General features: G+C 53.3%; 1 protein-coding gene and 1 long non-coding RNA gene across 2 annotated transcripts; both read left to right on the top strand.

The window, feature by feature from the left end:
• Nucleotides 1–672: 672 nt before the first annotated feature.
• LOC127463053 (ankyrin repeat domain-containing protein 26-like) lies at nt 673–9,772 on the top strand. The gene is made up of 13 exons (XM_051772051.1): nt 673–890; nt 1,317–1,431; nt 1,681–1,854; nt 1,943–2,049; nt 2,759–2,849; nt 3,796–3,942; nt 4,705–4,986; nt 5,522–5,745; nt 6,548–6,680; nt 7,499–7,762; nt 8,298–8,521; nt 9,324–9,456; nt 9,611–9,772. The coding sequence occupies exons 1-13, from the start codon at nt 673–675 to the stop codon at nt 9,770–9,772; spliced, it is 2,274 nt and encodes a 757-aa protein (XP_051628011.1).
• A 708-nt stretch (nt 9,773–10,480) lies between these two features.
• LOC127463066 (uncharacterized) lies at nt 10,481–12,332 on the top strand. Its single transcript, XR_007900654.1, has 3 exons — nt 10,481–10,538; nt 11,214–11,449; nt 12,127–12,332. It is a non-coding gene; the product is annotated as an uncharacterized LOC127463066 (long non-coding RNA).
• The last annotated feature ends 6,121 nt before the right edge of the window (nt 12,333–18,453 follow it).

Below are 18,453 nucleotides of genomic sequence, written 5' to 3'. Positions count from 1 at the left end.
TTCATGCTGAGCCTCATTTGATGGCAGTGTGCCCAGAGGCAACCCGGCTCCAGGCTGAAGCAAAAAGCCAGAGCGGGTGATGGGGAGCTGCTCCAGCGCCTACCGCAGCCTGCGGCCCGGTGGGAGCGTCCCGGGCCCTGCCCCGGGCGCCCTGAGGCGGGGCAGTGCCCACTCCCGCCGGCCGCCCTCACAAGGCCCAGGCCGCCTCCTTGCCACAAGGCCCAGCAGGGCCGCCCTCACACCTGCCCCGCCCTGCCCTGCCCCGCCCGGCCCCACCCTGCCCCGTGGCCTCTGTCACACCCCACGCTGACGTGCTGAGCCTTCCACCAGCCATTGTGACGCCACAGGCGCCAGTCGGGCACGGCTTTGTTGGTGCCCGCAGCCGGCGCCCAGAGCTGCTGTAGCCTCTCGGGGAGCAGCAGCACATCCCGCTCGGGGAGCATTGCGCGCCTGCATCGCCGTCTTGGCAGCTGCAGGCCACGACCACTGCGCAGGGCGACCTCGTCTGCCTTGTGCTTTCTACCCTGTGCCCGTCCTTATTGTCGTCCTTGTCCCCTTTGTCACCCTCCCCCTAAACCTCCCCCTCGTCCCAATTCCTCATCCCCACTTGGCTCCCGGCAGCCCGCCGGGGGCTTCTTGCCCTTCCTGCTGCTGGGAGCTGCAAGCAGGGCCATGCCGTGGCTTCTGAGCAAGGAGCGGCGGCAGTCGCCCTCCAGCAGCCCCAGTGGGCAGCCCTGGGCTGCCACCAGCTCCAGCAGCGCCTCCCAGCTCCGGGAGCAGGGGCTGGGCAGGCTGCACCGCGCGGCCGCCCGCGGTGACCTGGGCTGGCTGAGGCGCTGGCGCTGGTACGTCAAGGTAGTCGGCATCGACAGGCGAGACCAGGAGATGCGGTGAGTTCTGGGCCACGTTGATGGCACACCTTGGCTGCTCCTGAGCCAAGCTGCAGTTGTCCTCGGCAGCCCTCTCTTAGGGACAAGGCTTGAAAAGTGACATTTGCCCTGTCAGCTGGGAGAGGGAACTCTTGAGCTTTTCACTGCTCGGAGCTGCCGGCCGGGCTCCAGCGCTGTTGGAAAGGCGTGTTGCCCACCTGCCGCTTGGCCGTGGTCTCTCTGCAGGGCTGTTCTGCAGCTGCTCAGCCCTCACCTGTTCTCTTCTGCCCTCTGGCTCATCAGGGCAGGCTTGCAGCAGCAGCAGCAGCAGCAGCAGCAGCAGCAGCAGCACCAGAGTGCGAGCAGGGTCCCCAGGGTGCTGGGTAGAGACACAGCTTGGGCTCGTCCTTTGTCTGTCTGGGTTAAGAGTGTCTGTTTAATTTTTAGGACACCTCTGCATCTGGCTTCGGCCAATGGCCATGCAGATGTCGTGAGATATCTGCTAAGAAAGAACAGCCAGCCCAACCTCGCTGACAACTTCAAGAGAACGGCCCTGATGAAGGTGTGTGCAATGCCTTCTGAGCTTGGAGGTGGGGCTTAGTGCTGGGGTGTTAAAGGGGAGGTGTCTGGCAGGATTCCTTGCAGGGCAGGGCCATAGAAACATGCCTATTGCAATGGGCACGGCACAGCCTCTGTTAGCTAATCTTTGCAGATGGTCTTCTGTGGCAGCATTCAGGAGCTGAGGCAGTTGTGGGAGAGGGGGATGGATGTAAAAGTTGGAAGCCTTTCCCTTTTGGTGTGTTGTTGCCAGGCAGTCCAGCAGGAGCAGGAAGAATGTGTTGCTGTTCTGCTGGAACACGGTGCCGACCCCAATCTGGCAGACGCGGACGGCAACACTGCCCTTCACCTGGCTGTCCTCTCTAAAAACACAGCTGTAGCAGGGCTGTTAGTGGAGCATCATGCCAAGAATGATGCTCAGAACCAGGTAACCTTGGCATGTGGCTAAAGCTGCTCTTTCCAAGAGCTGCAGAGCTTGTCTGTGTCTTTCTAATGGGGATTCTTTCTCCTTTTAGTGGGGATTTACCCCCTTGAAACTTGCAGCCTTGCAACAGCACGAGGAGATTGTGGAGTGCCTTGTGAGCAAAGCAGCTGACAGGCACGCTGAAGGCCAGGGGGAAAGGTGAGGGCTTTGTCAAAAGAGCACCCGGGTGTTCTGGGTAGTCTGCAAGTGTGAGTGAGATGAGGGGCGTGGCAATGAGCTGGGAAAAAGAAGGAGGAGCCCCGTGGAAGCAGTTCCCCGTGGGACTGGTAAATGCAGGTCTCTGCACTTGGCTGCTCTGGTAGCTTTGGGGCTCTCACCCTTTGCCCCCTAAGGTCTGCAAGAAAGCCTTGTCTGTGGTGCCCTTCCCCCCCCCAGAGCCAGAGCCATGGGGAAACTTGCCAGTAGCTCAGCAGCGTGGCTGCTCTGCAGGCCAGGGGGGTTTGAGGCACGGCAGAGTTGGTGCGTGAAGTGCTCTGAAGGGAAGCACTGGGGGAAAGAGAAGCAACACTGTGCCAGGGGACACGAGGGGCTCCGAGCGCACCGAAGGAGAAAACTTGCTGCCATGGAGATGGTCAGGGGGTGGAAGGGCTTGCCCCGGGAGTTTGTGCAGCCGCATCGGTGGGGCCTTTGAAGAGCAGTGCAAGGAGCCCTGAAGAGCACGGCCTGAGCTGGTAGTTGAGGCTGCTTCAGGGAGGCCCCTTGTAAGAGAAATTCTCCAGTGCTTGCATGGACTTGGCTTTGCTTTCCCGGAGCTTGTAGGAAAGGGGGGAAGAGGTCTTTTGGGAGCAAGCAGGGGAAAAATGATGCAGGATAAGACATGTTTCCGATGAACTTTTGGATGCTTTAGGACTGCTCTTGTGGTTCCTGGAAGCCATGAGGCTCACCTGGAGGAAGATAATCTGCGCTTGCAGGAGGAGTTGGACAGGGCTGACGCGGAGGTATGGAAAGCCTGTCCCCACAGGGATAAACCTGGGGGTGCTTGTTGCTTCCTCTCCGTCACAAAAAGGGACAAACCAGTATTCTGGGAGCCACTCTGACAGAGACCTAAGGAAGCGGCAGTTCCATCAGGCTTTGATCTGCCTCTGTCCCTCCGGCCCCCTGCCCCACAACCCGCCATGCTGAGGCAGAGCTGCCTCTCCTTAGGGTTTCACTCCTTACCGCTCAGGGGGGCTGGGGTTCCTCTCTTTCTGCTCCATTGGAGGTCTTCCTGCTTTAAGAAGACTCCCCACGCAGCCCTGGCTCCATTCTCGACTCCAGGGCAGGTCTGTGGAGCAGTTCACCTGGCTGCCTTTGCTGAAATGGCAGTTATCAGCTCGTCAGTGATGCCACCCTTCCTGACCCCACCCCACTGCAGCAGAACTGCCTCTCCTCAGGCATCCACTGCTTCCTGCTCAGGGGCTGCTGGGCGCCTCTCTCTGCACTACAGTGCGGGTCTTTCCCACTGAAGAAAACTCCCCGTGCTGCCCTGGTGCAATCCTGGGCTCCAGAGCACGTGTGCCAGAGCACTTGGCCTCTGCCACTTGCCAGACGCCTTCCTTTAGGAAGATGAACTATTTCACTGGTCTTTTCCTGGAGTAGCAAGCAAGGGAATACAGGAAGTGTCCCAGGTGACCACAAAGGACGGAGGGGCAGTGTCGGTGCTTAGAAGCGTGCTGTAGGAAAGCAGTGGAGGGATAGGAGAGGCTGCTGTAAAAGAGGACAAAGGCCTACAGTTTGTGTTCATGGGGCAGTAGAAGTGAAGCTTTGAAGGGCCTTGAGTGGATTGCAGTTCTTTGGGCAGAGGGGATGCACACAGACATGCAGCACCTGAGTTCTTCAGCAGCAACTGGCTCCTCTCTGGAAAAGCTCCCCTGACAACTGTGGATTCTTCCCGTGATTTTACAGCTGCGGGAGGAGGAAGAAAAGCATCTTCAGTCTGAGCATCGCGTTTGTGACTTGAAGACTGCCTTGGATGCCAAGGGAAGAGAAGCAATAACATCTTCCCAGAAACTGCAGGACCTCCCGTTGGCATCTTGCGAGACTAACATGACTGTAAAACAACTGGAAGAAGAGGCGCAAGAGTAAGAGAGTAACCCAGTGAAGCGAGGGCTCTGTGGCTTTGGGGGATTGGGTGGAAACAAGGGGAGAGTCAGTGGGATTTGGAAGGACACTTCTGCTGTGGCTTCTGTTCCTTAGCACAGTTTGTCTGGCATTGGATTTTCTGGTAATAAGAGCTGTATTTCTTCTTAAGCTTTGCAAGTGAAAAGAGCAGATTGGAAGGCACTGTCCAGCAGCCAAGCGATGGCGTTGAAGCCCTTCCGAGAGCCCTGCAAGCCTCTGCCTCAGTAAGCTGGTGCTAAATTTGCCTTTTTGTGACTCTTGAGCCTAGTTGCCTATTTGTGTGGGGAAAGTGTCAGATGAAGTTTTCCTGGAGAGCCTAGGGGAGCTCAGTTTCTGCCTTCTCCTCAGTAGAGGCTGCTCAGAAAGCAACCTGGTCCTTTTGCCAGCTGCTACAAAAGCCCCGAGGGTATTTGCTGTGCTGGACACTGGAGGAATTCTTAGATTCTAAATGAGGAGTTTCATCCTGAGCTCCAAGGGAGCTGGAAGTATTGCTGCCAGGAGTGTCTCCCAAATTCTTAAGCAGGTCTAAAGTTTCTTCTTTCTGTCGGGGAATCTTTCAAGTGTTTTCTAGGCTGGTTTCCAGTAGAGGAGAGATACAGTTGCGATGGCCACCCCCTTGAGAAGTTTTCCCAGAATTCACTGCCTTTAGATGCCGCTGAGTTTCCTTTCCTGTTTTTTTTGTCCTGTGTGCAGGGTGGTGAACTTTCCCAGCAGCTGGACATGGAGCCTAGAAGAGGCATGCCGCTCGAGGCTCAAAAGCAGGCTTTGCGAGGAGAGCTGTCCAGTCTGCGTGGGAAGTGTGAAAACCTGGAGAAGAGCAAATGTCAGCTGCAAGAAGAGGTGGCAGAACTCGCTCATCATTTGGAGACTTTGGTGCTGGATGGCAGCCAAAGAGAAGAATGTAGAAGAGAGGTGGAGGAACGAGCTGACCAGGAAAGAAGTCAAAAGCTACAAGAGGTCAGCCTCGTTTTGCAAGTAAGTGAATTTCTCCCCAGCGTCCACAGGCACTACGTAAACTTCTGTTGTGGCCATGGGTTTTGGTGTTTTTCTTTTGCTCCTGTATTCTGTGGGTTAGCTTCTGTCTTTGCTGAAGGCAGTGGCAGAAGGCAATCTGGTTGGGCAGGAGTGCTGTCGTGGGTGTGTCACGTGCCGGCAGGTCCCTGAATGCAAAGGCTGCCCAAGGCAGATTGACACTTTGCAGTGCTTGGGGGGGATCTCTGTGGGCTGCTCTGCTTCTCACTGCTCATCCTTGAATGAGTTTTGCAACTTGCAGCTGTCATGGCCAGACCTAGAGGTGCTGCTTTGTCCTTGTAGGGGGGGAAGGTGCTTCCGCAAAGGAGTCACTTAAATGACAGGGGTGGGGGTGAGGGGGTGGACGTGCTGCTGGGAGTGAGGAGGCAGAGCCGCCTCTCTGAGTAAGGCTGGGCCCTTGAAAGTGGGTGCGTGCAATTTTGTGCTGGGCAGAGCTCTCTTTTTCTTGTGGTGGTTGAAGGTGCACTGTCTCCTTCAGGCACAGGCCCGGTTAGGACAAATCAGAGACAGTCATTGTGATTCCGTGAGAATCCAGTTGGAAGACAGAATTAGAGGCCTCGAAAGTGAATTGGACAGGGTAAAAAGAACCCAACAAGAGAGTGCTTCTCGTAAAGAAGCAACGCAGGCAGAAATGACGCTGTACAAAGAGCTGTATCTGGAGGAAGTGAAAACCAGAAGATGCCTAGCCAAGAAAGTGGAAAGGTAAGTCCCTGCTTTTTTTGGAGTGGTAATAAGAGAGTCCTTTTTCTTCCTGCATTTTCCTTGGAAATCCATCTTCTCCATCTGGCCAGCATTATTGCCCTCCACTGGCCAGCAGGGTCTGCTGGAGTTGCCAAGACATTCTCCTTGATATTTGAAAAGTCGTGGCAGTCAGGCGAAGTCCCAGGTGATGGGAAAAAGGGAAACTCAGTGTGCCCATCTTTGAAAGGGGTGGAAAGGAGGGCCCTGGGAACTGCCAAGCTGAGTCCAGAGGAGGCCAGCAAGGTGGTTAGAAAGATGGAGCAGCTCTCCTCTGAGGAAAGGCTGGGCCAATTGCAATACTTCAGCCTGGAAAAGAGGAGGCTTTGGGGGGACCTACTGGTGGCCTTTGGGTGTGTGAAGGGAGCCTACAAGAAGGATGAAGAGAGTGCATTTCAAAGAGCATGTGGGGAGAGGACAAGGGGGAATGGCTTCAAATGGCAAGAGAGTAGGTTTAGATTTGATCCTAGGAAGAGATTGGTCCCTGTGAGGGTGGTGAGGACCTGCAACAGGTTGCCCAGAGAAGCTGTGGATGCCCCATGGCCGGAAGTGTTCAAGGCCAGGTTGGATGGGGTTGTGAACAAGCTGGTCTGGTGGAAGGTGTCCCTGGCCACAGCAGGAGGCTTGGAACGAGATGATCTTTAAGGTCCCTGCCAAGCCAAGCCATTCTAGGCTTGGATGCTGTCTGTGGCGTTTTTGTGAGACTGTGGGGGAAAGGCTGGTTGTTCCTGTGTTTCATGGTTTTCTTAACTAATTTGCTGTGCAGGTTGGAAAAGCTTCTGAGGCTAGAGAGGAGGAACGTCAGGCTTAATGAAGAGAAAGAAAGCCAGTCCCAGCTGGAGGAAATGAAGAAGAGTTATTCTGAAAAGGTCAAGGAAGTTGACAGATTACGAAGAGAGGTGAGCCTTGCTCTGGGTGGGGCTTTTTGGTTGTTCCTTCTTTTGAAAGCTGGGAGATGCTTTCCCTCTATTTCTTGTCCTGTTGATGATTTTTTTCCCTTGTCTGCATTTTGGGTGTGATGGGCTTTTCTTAATGCTCCTTCTGCTGTTGCAGTGGGAGATGACTCTAAGTAATGCAGAGGTAGTTCTCCTTCTGGGGAAAGATGCAAATGTTAAGGACAAAGCAGTAGGTGTAAGGGCTGATGGAGGCCAGGCTGTCCTGCAGAGGAAGGGCGAGGCGAGAGTGGCAGCCAGCCTGGCAGGGTGTGTGAGCTGAGGGGCCAGGGAGCCGTGCCACAGGCCCTGAGCAGGAAGAGCAGAACAGGCCCCCTGACAGTGAGCGGGGTCAGCCAAGAGTGCAGATCCCCCGGCTGGGCCTGAGGGATGGGCAGGTCCTTGCAGGACATCATGTGCATGGGCTGAGAGCAGTGGGGCCCAGCTGAGGCCTGGTTGCAGCTTGAGGGAGGCTGTGACAGCGTCCTCTGGGTGTGACAGATGAATTGCAGTGATTCCTTTGGAGTGCAGAAGCTTGGAGCATTTTTGCAAGAGGAACTGGGAAAGGATGGGAAGCTGAGGAATCCTATGAGAAATGATGGGAAAGCTGTTCTTGCTGGAAAAGAAGAGGCTGGTTGGACTTTGTTTCTAGTCCTGAGGCAGCAGATGATGAATATAGTCTCCCTGGCCGCCCCCTTTTGAGGTTTTCCCAGAATTCACTGCCTTTCCATCCCGCCGAGTTCCTGTTTTTTTCTTTCTGCCTGCAGGTTGCTGAACTTTCCCAGCAGCTGGACAGGGAATGTCAAAAGTGCACGCAGCTGGAAGCCAAAAATCAAGATTTGCAAGACGAGCTGTCTAGCCTGCGTGGGAAGTGCGAGAAGCTGGAGATGGACAAATGCCAGCTGCAAGAAGAGCTGGCAAAACTCCGGCATCATTTGGAGACTGACTTGGTGGATCACAGCCAACTCGAACAATGGAAAAAAGAGGTGGAAGAGCAAGCCGACCGGGAACTCAGACAAAAACTCCAGGAAGTCAATGAGTTTTTGCAAGTAAGTGAATTTCTCCCCAGCGTCCACAGGCGCTACGTAAACTTCTGTTGTGGCCACGGGTTTTGGTGTTTTTCTTTTGCTCCTGTATTCTGTGGGTTAGCTTCTGTCTTTGCTGAAGGCAGTGGCAGAAGGCAATCTGGTTGGGCAGGAGTGCTGTCGTGGGTGTGTCACGTGCCGGCAGGTCCCTGAATGCAAAGGCTGCCCAAGGCAGATTGACACTTTGCAGTGCTTGGGGGGGATCTCTGTGGGCTGCTCTGCTTCTCACTGCTCATCCTTGAATGAGTTTTGCAACTTGCAGCTGTCATGGCCAGACCTAGAGGTGCTGCTTTGTCCTTGTAGGGGGGGAAGGTGCTTCCGCAAAGGAGTCACTTAAATGACAGGGGTGGGGGTGAGGGGGTGGACGTGCTGCTGGGAGTGAGGAGGCAGAGCCGCCTCTCTGAGTAAGGCTGGGCCCTTGAAAGTGGGTGCGTGCAATTTTGTGCTGGGCAGAGCTCTCTTTTTCTTGTGGTGGTTGAAGGTGCACTGTCTCCTTCAGGCACAGGCCCGGTTAGGACAAATCAGAGACAGTCATTGTGATTCCGTGAGAATCCAGTTGGAAGACAGAATTAGAGGCCTCGAAAGTGAATTGGACAGGGTAAAAAGAACCCAACAAGAGAGTGCTTCTCGTAAAGAAGCAACGCAGGCAGAAATGACGCTGTACAAAGAGCTGTATCTGGAGGAAGTGAAAACCAGAAGATGCCTAGCCAAGAAAGTGGAAAGGTAAGTCCCTGCTTTTTTTGGAGTGGTAATAAGAGAGTCCTTTTTCTTCCTGCATTTTCCTTGGAAATCCATCTTCTCCATCTGGCCAGCATTATTGCCCTCCACTGGCCAGCAGGGTCTGCTGGAGTTGCCAAGACATTCTCCTTGATATTTGAAAAGTCGTGGCAGTCAGGCGAAGTCCCAGGTGATGGGAAAAAGGGAAACTCAGTGTGCCCATCTTTGAAAGGGGTGGAAAGGAGGGCCCTGGGAACTGCCAAGCTGAGTCCAGAGGAGGCCAGCAAGGTGGTTAGAAAGATGGAGCAGCTCTCCTCTGAGGAAAGGCTGGGCCAATTGCAATACTTCAGCCTGGAAAAGAGGAGGCTTTGGGGGGACCTACTGGTGGCCTTTGGGTGTGTGAAGGGAGCCTACAAGAAGGATGAAGAGAGTGCATTTCAAAGAGCATGTGGGGAGAGGACAAGGGGGAATGGCTTCAAATGGCAAGAGAGTAGGTTTAGATTTGATCCTAGGAAGAGATTGGTCCCTGTGAGGGTGGTGAGGACCTGCAACAGGTTGCCCAGAGAAGCTGTGGATGCCCCATGGCCGGAAGTGTTCAAGGCCAGGTTGGATGGGGTTGTGAACAAGCTGGTCTGGTGGAAGGTGTCCCTGGCCACAGCAGGAGGCTTGGAACGAGATGATCTTTAAGGTCCCTGCCAAGCCAAGCCATTCTAGGCTTGGATGCTGTCTGTGGCGTTTTTGTGAGACTGTGGGGGAAAGGCTGGTTGTTCCTGTGTTTCATGGTTTTCTTAACTAATTTGCTGTGCAGGTTGGAAAAGCTTCTGAGGCTAGAGAGGAGGAACGTCAGGCTTAATGAAGAGAAAGAAAGCCAGTCCCAGCTGGAGGAAATGAAGAAGAGTTATTCTGAAAAGGTCAAGGAAGTTGACAGATTACGAAGAGAGGTGAGCCTTGCTCTGGGTGGGGCTTTTTGGTTGTTCCTTCTTTTGAAAGCTGGGAGATGCTTTCCCTCTATTTCTTGTCCTGTTGATGATTTTTTTCCCTTGTCTGCATTTTGGGTGTGATGGGCTTTTCTTAATGCTCCTTCTGCTGTTGCAGTGGGAGATGACTCTAAGTAATGCAGAGGTAGTTCTCCTTCTGGGGAAAGATGCAAATGTTAAGGACAAAGCAGTAGGTGTAAGGGCTGATGGAGGCCAGGCTGTCCTGCAGAGGAAGGGCGAGGCGAGAGTGGCAGCCAGCCTGGCAGGGTGTGTGAGCTGAGGGGCCAGGGAGCCGTGCCACAGGCCCTGAGCAGGAAGAGCAGAACAGGCCCCCTGACAGTGAGCGGGGTCAGCCAAGAGTGCAGATCCCCCGGCTGGGCCTGAGGGATGGGCAGGTCCTTGCAGGACATCATGTGCATGGGCTGAGAGCAGTGGGGCCCAGCTGAGGCCTGGTTGCAGCTTGAGGGAGGCTGTGACAGCGTCCTCTGGGTGTGACAGATGAATTGCAGTGATTCCTTTGGAGTGCAGAAGCTTGGAGCATTTTTGCAAGAGGAACTGGGAAAGGATGGGAAGCTGAGGAATCCTATGAGAAATGATGGGAAAGCTGTTCTTGCTGGAAAAGAAGAGGCTGGTTGGACTTTGTTTCTAGTCCTGAGGCAGCAGATGATGAATATAGTCTCCCTGGCCGCCCCCTTTTGAGGTTTTCCCAGAATTCACTGCCTTTCCATCCCGCCGAGTTCCTGTTTTTTTCTTTCTGCCTGCAGGTTGCTGAACTTTCCCAGCAGCTGGACAGGGAATGTCAAAAGTGCACGCAGCTGGAAGCCAAAAATCAAGATTTGCAAGACGAGCTGTCTAGCCTGCGTGGGAAGTGCGAGAAGCTGGAGATGGACAAATGCCAGCTGCAAGAAGAGCTGGCAAAACTCCGGCATCATTTGGAGACTGACTTGGTGGATCACAGCCAACTCGAACAATGGAAAAAAGAGGTGGAAGAGCAAGCCGACCGGGAACTCAGACAAAAACTCCAGGAAGTCAATGAGTTTTTGCAAGTAAGTGAATTTCTCCCCAGCGTCCACAGGCGCTACGTAAACTTCTGTTGTGGCCACGGGTTTTGGTGTTTTTCTTTTGCTCCTGTATTCTGTGGGTTAGCTTCTGTCTTTGCTGAAGGCAGTGGCAGAAGGCAATCTGGTTGGGCAGGAGTGCTGTCGTGGGTGTGTCACGTGCCGGCAGGTCCCTGAATGCAAAGGCTGCCCAAGGCAGATTGGCACGTTGCAGTGCTTGGGGGGGATCTCTGTGGGCTGCTCTGCTTCTCGCTGCTCATCCTTGAATGGGTTTTGCAACTTGCAGCTGTCATGGCCAGACCTAGAGGTGCTGCTTTGTCCTTGTAGGGGGGGAAGGTGCTCTGCAAAGGAGTCACTTAAATGACAGGGGTGGGGGATGCTCTTCTTGTCTTTGAAGAATCCTTTTCGCTGTGCTCTGTCCTACAGATACAGTGTGTCTTCCTTAGTAGCTTTGAATAAGAGTGCTAGTTTGGTCTTCTTTCCCACTGCAAATAATTGTTTGCCTTGGTAGCTGCTGGGTTCTGCCTTGGTTGCTGCTGGGAGTGAGGAGGCAGAGCCACCTCTCTGTGCAGAGCTGGGCCCTTGAAAGTGGGTGTGTGCAATTTTGTGCTGGGCAGAGCTCTCTTTTTCTTGTGGTGGTTGAAGGTGCACTGTCTCCTTCAGGCACAGGCAGCCCACCAGGACACATTAGAAAAAATCCGAAGCAGTCATCTGGACTCCCTGAAAAACCAGTTAGAAGAGAGAATTAGAGATCTTGACCGTGCACTGGGAAGGATAAGAAGCAACCAAGCAGAAAGACCTTTTCAAAAAGAATCCACCCAGGCAGAAGTGGAAAAGTATAAAGAACTGTATGTGGTGGAAGCAAAAAGCAGAAAAAGCCTAGCCAAGAGACTGGAAAGGTAAGTCCCTGCTTTTTTGGACTGGTACTAAGAGACTCCTTTTTCCTCGTGCATTTTCCTTCTTAAATCCCTTTTCTACATCTGGCCAGCGTCAGGTGTGAAAGCAGAACGTGGCATCTTTGTGGGGAAAGTTCCTTAAGACCTTGCCTTCCTCAGACCTGTCTTCCTTTCTCCTTAGAGTTCCAGCAGTAACAGCACAGTAGCGCCACTCTGGCATTGCTGGTGTCTTTTTCAAGTTGCTGTTGTTTTAGCAGGCAGTCTTTTTGCCAGTCTCTAATCTCCTCATCCTGTGGGGGAGAGAAAAGACGAATCTTGTACCCTTTCCTGTTTGAATGAGGAGAGGCCTCTGGGAGAAGAGAGTTGGATTCTGTGAATCCAAACTAAGAAGGCTCTTGTTTGGCTTGGGTTTTGGCAGCGGGTCTGAGGGTTGAGCTTTCCTTGAGAAGGCCAGGGTAGGCCAGAGTTCTTCTGGAGGTGACACTGTCTGCTCCTTGCACTTGGTGTGATTTCTTAGAAACAGGCCCTGTGAACAAGCTCCGATCAAAGGATGTGCTGGTTTTGGACGGTCTTCATGCCCTTGGCTTTTAGAAGTGGGGTAATAGTGAAGGCCGTGGAGGGTAACTTTGCGAAAGCCTTCCTGCCAAAGCTGACTCTGTGTGTGCTTGTGAATGTTTCAGAGCTAATGAGAGACTTGCAGAGGCCAACACCAAGCTCCTTTGGGAGCGCCACAGAAGCAGATCTGCAGTCCCAAGCAGCGCCGTCATCGGACACCTGGCTGCAAGTCCACTTCTGGATTCAAGTGGCCTGGGACGTCTTGGCATCGGTTTGGGACCGAGCAGAAGCCTGGGTCTCAGGCATCTGTGGTAAAGTGGAAGACTTCTGGTCATCAGGTTTGTCCAAATTTTCCAGAGTGGTCCAAGGCCCAAAAATACGGAACTGGAAGCAATGAGCTGTGGAACTCCATTCTTTGACAAGAGAAACCGTGGGAAAGAGCACTGTGGCGCAGGAACCTCCCCCCTAAGTTCTCCACTAAATTGACACATAGGGTGTGTGTGACCTATTTGAAATGGCTGATGTCACCGTGAGTGCCAAATGCCACCAGACATCTGTGAGACACCTTTTTCTTCATCAGTGATCTTCGTTCTAGCAGTTTCTTCCCTGGACCTTGCTTTAATCTGTTACTCTGGATAGGAGGCCTTTGCTGGTGTAGTTCCTGCTACGTCTTCCTCCATGAAACAGCAGAGCTCCCTACTCCTTGGGAAGTCTTCACGGCCTTCTAATTTTGCAGCAATGCTGCAAGCTCTGCAATAGCGCTGGTCCGAGTATGCCCTGTAGTCAGCAGTCAGTGTGATAGCACATCCCTGCCAGACTGCAGAGCATGATAGCAGGAGACGTGGAAACCACGCGCCAGGAGTTGTAATCAGCGGGACAGGCGCGTAGCATGGGATTGAGGCATGGGCAAGCAGGAGGCTTGGAAGCGGATGATCTTTAAGGTCCCTTTAAGGTCCCCTTTTGGGGTTTTCCCGGAATTCACTGCCTTTCCATCCCGCTGAGTTCTTTTTTTGTTCTTTCTGTCTGCAGGTTGCTGAACTTTCCCAGCAGCTGGAGAGGGAATGTCAAAAGCGCACGCAGCTGGAAGCCACAAGTCAGGGTTTGCAAGACGAGCTGTCTAGCCTGCGTGGGAAGTGGGAAAACCTGGAGAAGAGCAAATGCCAACTGCAAGAAGAGCTGGCAAAGCTCCAGCCTCATTTGGAGACCAGTGTGGTGGATGGCAGCCAGATCCTGGCTAGGCTTGGCCAAGGAAGATTTGGAAGGGCTCTCCCCACATTTGCTACAAGCGCGCTGGTGGCTAAAGAGGCCAATGCGAGAGAGACCAGATGGGTTGCAAAAGGCACAGCAGAAAGACTCCTTGGATGGGATCGGCAAGACACGATTCTTTCTGCGTTGTCTTCTCTCTTCGATGGTGATCCTGCGTGCGTTCTCAAAGGAAGCAGCAGCGTTAGAGACAGTGTGTCTGCAGACCTCTCGATTGGAGGCCAGAGTAGACCAGCGCTGGAGACCAATGTGGCCAAGGCTGAGATGTTGCTTCAGGGAGTCCTCGTGTCTCCTTTTGCGGGCTCCTCTCTTGCGGCAGCCAGTGGCAAGTTTGCCATAGATCACGATCTTAGGGAGGCGGTAGTCCTCCATCCTGGAGACGTGCCCTGCCCAACGCAGCTGTGTTCTCAGCAACATGGCCTCAATGCTGGTAATTGCTGCCTGTTGTAGAACAGACGTATTAGTTCCGTAATCTGAGCAGCGGATGTTTAGGATTGTACGGAGACAGCGTTGATGGAAGCGTTCGAGGAGTCGCAGGTGGTGGCGGTAAATGAGCCATGATTCGGACCCGTCTGAGAGAGTAGACAGCACTATGGCTCTGTAAACCCTGATCTTTGTACTTTTCTTCAGGTGTTTATTTACAAGGACTCCCCGAAACAACCTCTCAGCCTTGGCCATATTGATCAACATAACTGGTCTACTCTGGCCTCCAATCGGGAGGTCTGGAGACACACTGTCTTTAACGCTGCTGATGCTTTTGAGAAAGCAGGCAGGATCACTCTTGAGGAGAAAAGACAACGCAGAAAGAATCGTGCCTTGCAGAATATATCTCCTAAGGAGTCTTTCTGCTGTGCCTTTTGCAACCGGCCGTGTCTATCTCGTGTTGGCCTTTTTAGCCACCAACGCGCTTGTAACAGACGTGGGTAGATCCCTTCCCAAATCTGGCCATGATGATGATGATGATGATTATTTCACCAGACTCTTTTATGGAGTCTTCCGAAAGCTCTCGATGCCTTTGGTAACCTGTTGTGTCCCCTAGTAGGGGCAGTAGCCAGTTCATTCTTCACGGGTTGTTGTGTAATGGACTGAATTGCTGAGTCTTGACCTACACGGTTGGTCCTGAAAAGAGTCTGAAAGTGTTCAGAGCATCGATTTAGAACGGTGGTTTCATCTGTGAGAAGCATTTGACCATCTGCGCTGAGTAGAGGGCTTTGGGCCTGGTCTGTCGGTCCATCTGCTGTTTTCAAGGCCTCCTAGAATCCTCTGTGATCACCCGTATCTGCGCATAATTGAATTTTTCCTGCTAGATTGATCCACCCCTTGTTTTGGATGTCACGAGCAAGGTGTGCTCGGTGGGCAGTTCTCTTTTTCCTCCACAAATCCTGGATCTCTTGATTGTTTTCATCCAAGCAGCCCTTGTTCTTCTTGAAGGAGAAGCCTAAGGATTCTTCAGAGGACTGCAGGATGCTATTTTCCATAGGTTGCCCAAATGATTCAGGAGAGGGATCTATGGAATGATCCTGGAGCCTAGTTTGAAGGTTTGCCTGAAAGCTGTCTCTCCCTTTAGCTGATTGAAGATCTTTAACTTGGAATCTCCTGCTCGGAATACCGGCCCTTTTAGGTTTGAACTTAAGGTTGAAGTGAAGTTTACAGCCAAACAGAACACTAGAAAAGGGATGTGGAAGCACGAGCCGAGCAGGAAATAAGACCAAAACTACAAGTCTGGTTCTCTACTCAACTGGGCTGGAACATCTTGTCAACAATTTGAGTCTGAACGATCTCAGTCTGTGAGGAGGCTCTTGGCTCCCGCTAGGTGTTCTTATGCCAACTTGGTCTTGAATAAACTGAAGAGTCTAGTAGGTGTCCTTGTTTTCTTCTGTTGCCCCTGCCGGCTTTGCTTCTGCCATTCCCCGATCCCAAGGCTGTCCCCTCTTCTTCCCTCTGCTTGCCTCTGGGACAGGTGGGGACCTGTCCAGCTTGGGCAGAAAGGGCCTGGCTGCCAGAACTGTCCCGACATTTGAGGAGAACTGCTGCGTTTGGTGACAGAATTGGAGCTCTTTGGACTGTGGTGGTTTGGGCTAGGCCTTCCTTGGTGACCAGTTTGTAACCAAGGAAGGGTCCAGATTTACCCAGTATTCCCTACAATTTTTACATAAGCCAGATTATAAGAAGAAAGGAGGAGAGGCCTTCATTCTCTTTCCTTCCGGCGACTTGGAGGTGCAGGTTCCCTGCTGTTGAGTCTGCCGTGTTGGGGAGCGAGACCTGGTTAAGCCTTGTCGACCTTGGGAGACAGAGGTTGCCGGCGATCGTTCCGGAGCGACCCTCGGTTGTCCCAGGAGAGTAGTGAGCTATTTCTTTGCTAACTCTTTTAGTGGATAGATATTGGGCTGCTAATTGGGATATTTATATATATATATAATATTTTGGTTTTGTTCCTTTTCCCTTCCCCCTTCCCTTTCCCTTATTTTTAATTGTATATAAGTGTAAATATATTTATATATCTCACTTTGGTTCTCTCTCTCTTGTTTCGGGTTTTCTTTCGATTTTTTTTCTCCCTCTTCTCCCTGAGGTTTGAGGGGGGGGGGGAACTCTGGTGGTAAGGTTTGGAGACTTGGCAGAGAGCCAGCTTCAAACCATATCAGGACCTAGGTGGGAGGGATGAGGAGAGTCCTATTTTTGAAGGTTTATTAAGGCTTTCTTCCCGGGCCGGGAGTTAAGACTTCTCTCTCTGCCCTTGGTCTGAGTGCAAATCAGTGCGGCAGACAATTTCAAGGCTGAAAGAGAAGCCAGGCCTGAAGGCCGAGCCAGAGCTCTCCTCTGCTCCCTTCAGCTCTGCTCACAGCTGCATCTTCAGCCCGTCCCAGAGGCCAGGCAAATGCGTCCCCTTCCTCCGTGAAGGCTTGAAGCACAGTGGTGTTAAGATCCTGGCCTACAGGTGAGCTATTGCTTCTACTGGGTTGCCAGAGTCTTCCAGTGCTTTCGAGCCCTCCTCTTTGTGTTCTGGGCAGAAGACAATGGGTGAGCTTGTGGTAGGCATAAAACACAGGCAACTCCTTGATCCTGTGGGAAGCGGATGGGTTTGTAGCCCGCTGTAAGAGGGAAAGTTGGGAAGGATGCTGAAACTGAAACCATACACCGTTGAAATCTCAACCCAAACAATCTTTATTCCCAAGAGGTGGCCAACAAAAGGAAAAAACCCCAAGAGAGAGGAAGGAGGAGAAAAATAAGCCCTCGGTACGACTCCCCCAGTTGCCCAGGTGTTGCTTCTGAAGTCATCTTCCCCACCCAGAAGGCCTGGAATTGCCCAGAGCAGAAACTGCATTCTGGGAGAGTCGGCAGGCTCACAAGATAGCCGGCGCGCCCGCCAAAGGCAACGTTGTCCTTTGATGTGAAGCTTGCGTCTGCCGAGCACGAGCCATCCGCTTTTTATCCAATTGATTGGCGATGTCCACCTGGGCAGGTGTGGTCAGCACCGCCCAGCCAGAGGCCTTCAGTCCCTCCCAACGTTCTGGAAGCGGTGCCCCTTCTGCGCACGCGTGTGTCCTTTGGAATCCCCCCCGTGCTTGCGCGCTGTACTTCAGGGGGTGTTTTCTAAATGAGTCTGGGGGCGTACTCCATCACCCTCCTGTTCCCTTTTTTCTTCAAATGCCCTTGGAAGGTGATCAGGCAATAATAAGACACCAATTAATTGTAGTTTGTCCAAAACGCTTCCTTCAAGGACGAAGTTGCCGTTTCTCAGTGCTTGTTTTCTCCTAAGTTGGCAGGAAAAGGATAGACCCTCCCAGGCGGCTGGGCCAAAGAGAGACCAAAAGTATCGACATCTAATTAAGCCCCGATACACCCGCAAAGAAAAAGGGAAATTTCTTCAGCCCGCTTGCGGTCCATTGTAGCGTCCCTCCCCTGAGCAAGCTGGTGCAGAAGTTGTGGGCCTTCACTTGGTGTTGTCATTGGGACCAAGTGGGACAAGATGTGTTTGAAAGTTCCTTGCTGCCCTGCTGTGTGCTGCCTGTTGGCTGGTGGAGCATCAGCAGAGCAGAAACTGACTGTTGGCATCTGGCAAAGCAGCAGGTGAGAGCAGTTGCGAGGGGAGGAGGGGGGGGCGAGGTGTCTGTTCTTCAAGAGGGACAATGTCAGGGTTGAAAACAAGTCTGTGGGAAGGCAGACAGAGCTAAACAAGTCCCTGTAAGTCTGTAAATGCTGAATCATCATGGTGTGATGCAGGGCAGCCAATTGTGATATATGTTTCTGAAAAAACACCAATGGTATTTTAACATGTATGTTATGCCCAGGGCTATAAGAGTCAGTGTTCTGTTCCAATAAAGGTTCTTTCCTCTCCTGTCTTGTTGCTAGGAAGTAGACTGTCTGCGTATTTTCTTTTATTGACCGCCACAACAATAACAGGACAAGAGAAAGGAGTTGGGGAATTGTCCTGGAAGTCTGGTCTGGTGGGCTTGGAGCACTGGGTGGGCATTTCTTGAGAGCTGTGGTGGTCCCCGCCTGCTTGGGCTGGGATGTCACTTCATGCTGAGCCTCATTTGATGGCAGTGTGCCCAGAGGCAACCCGGCTCCAGGCTGAAGCAAAAAGCCAGAGCGGGTGATGGGGAGCTGCTCCAGCGCCTACCGCAGCCTGCGGCCCGGTGGGAGCGTCCCGGGCCCTGCCCCGGGCGCCCTGAGGCGGGGCAGTGCCCACTCCCGCCGGCCGCCCTCACAAGGCCCAGGCCGCCTCCTTGCCACAAGGCCCAGCAGGGCCGCCCTCACACCTGCCCCGCCCTGCCCTGCCCCGCCCGGCCCCACCCTGCCCCGTGGCCTCTGTCACACCCCACGCTGACGTGCTGAGCCTTCCACCAGCCATTGTGACGCCACAGGCGCCAGTCGGGCACGGCTTTGTTGGTGCCCGCAGCCGGCGCCCAGAGCTGCTGTAGCCTCTCGGGGAGCAGCAGCACATCCCGCTCGGGGAGCATTGCGCGCCTGCATCGCCGTCTTGGCAGCTGCAGGCCACGACCACTGCGCAGGGCGACCTCGTCTGCCTTGTGCTTTCTACCCTGTGCCCGTCCTTATTGTCGTCCTTGTCCCCTTTGTCACCCTCCCCCTAAACCTCCCCCTCGTCCCAATTCCTCATCCCCACTTGGCTCCCGGCAGCCCGCCGGGGGCTTCTTGCACTCCTGCTGCTGGGAGCTGCAAGCAGGGCC

This window comes from Manacus candei, unplaced genomic scaffold (assembly GCF_025592945.1).
Source record: "Manacus candei isolate 608988 ecotype Guabito, Panama unplaced genomic scaffold, ASM2559294v1 h1tg000149l, whole genome shotgun sequence".
Lineage (NCBI taxonomy): Eukaryota > Metazoa > Chordata > Aves > Passeriformes > Pipridae > Manacus > Manacus candei.
This window is presented reverse-complemented; position numbering and strand designations above follow the sequence as displayed.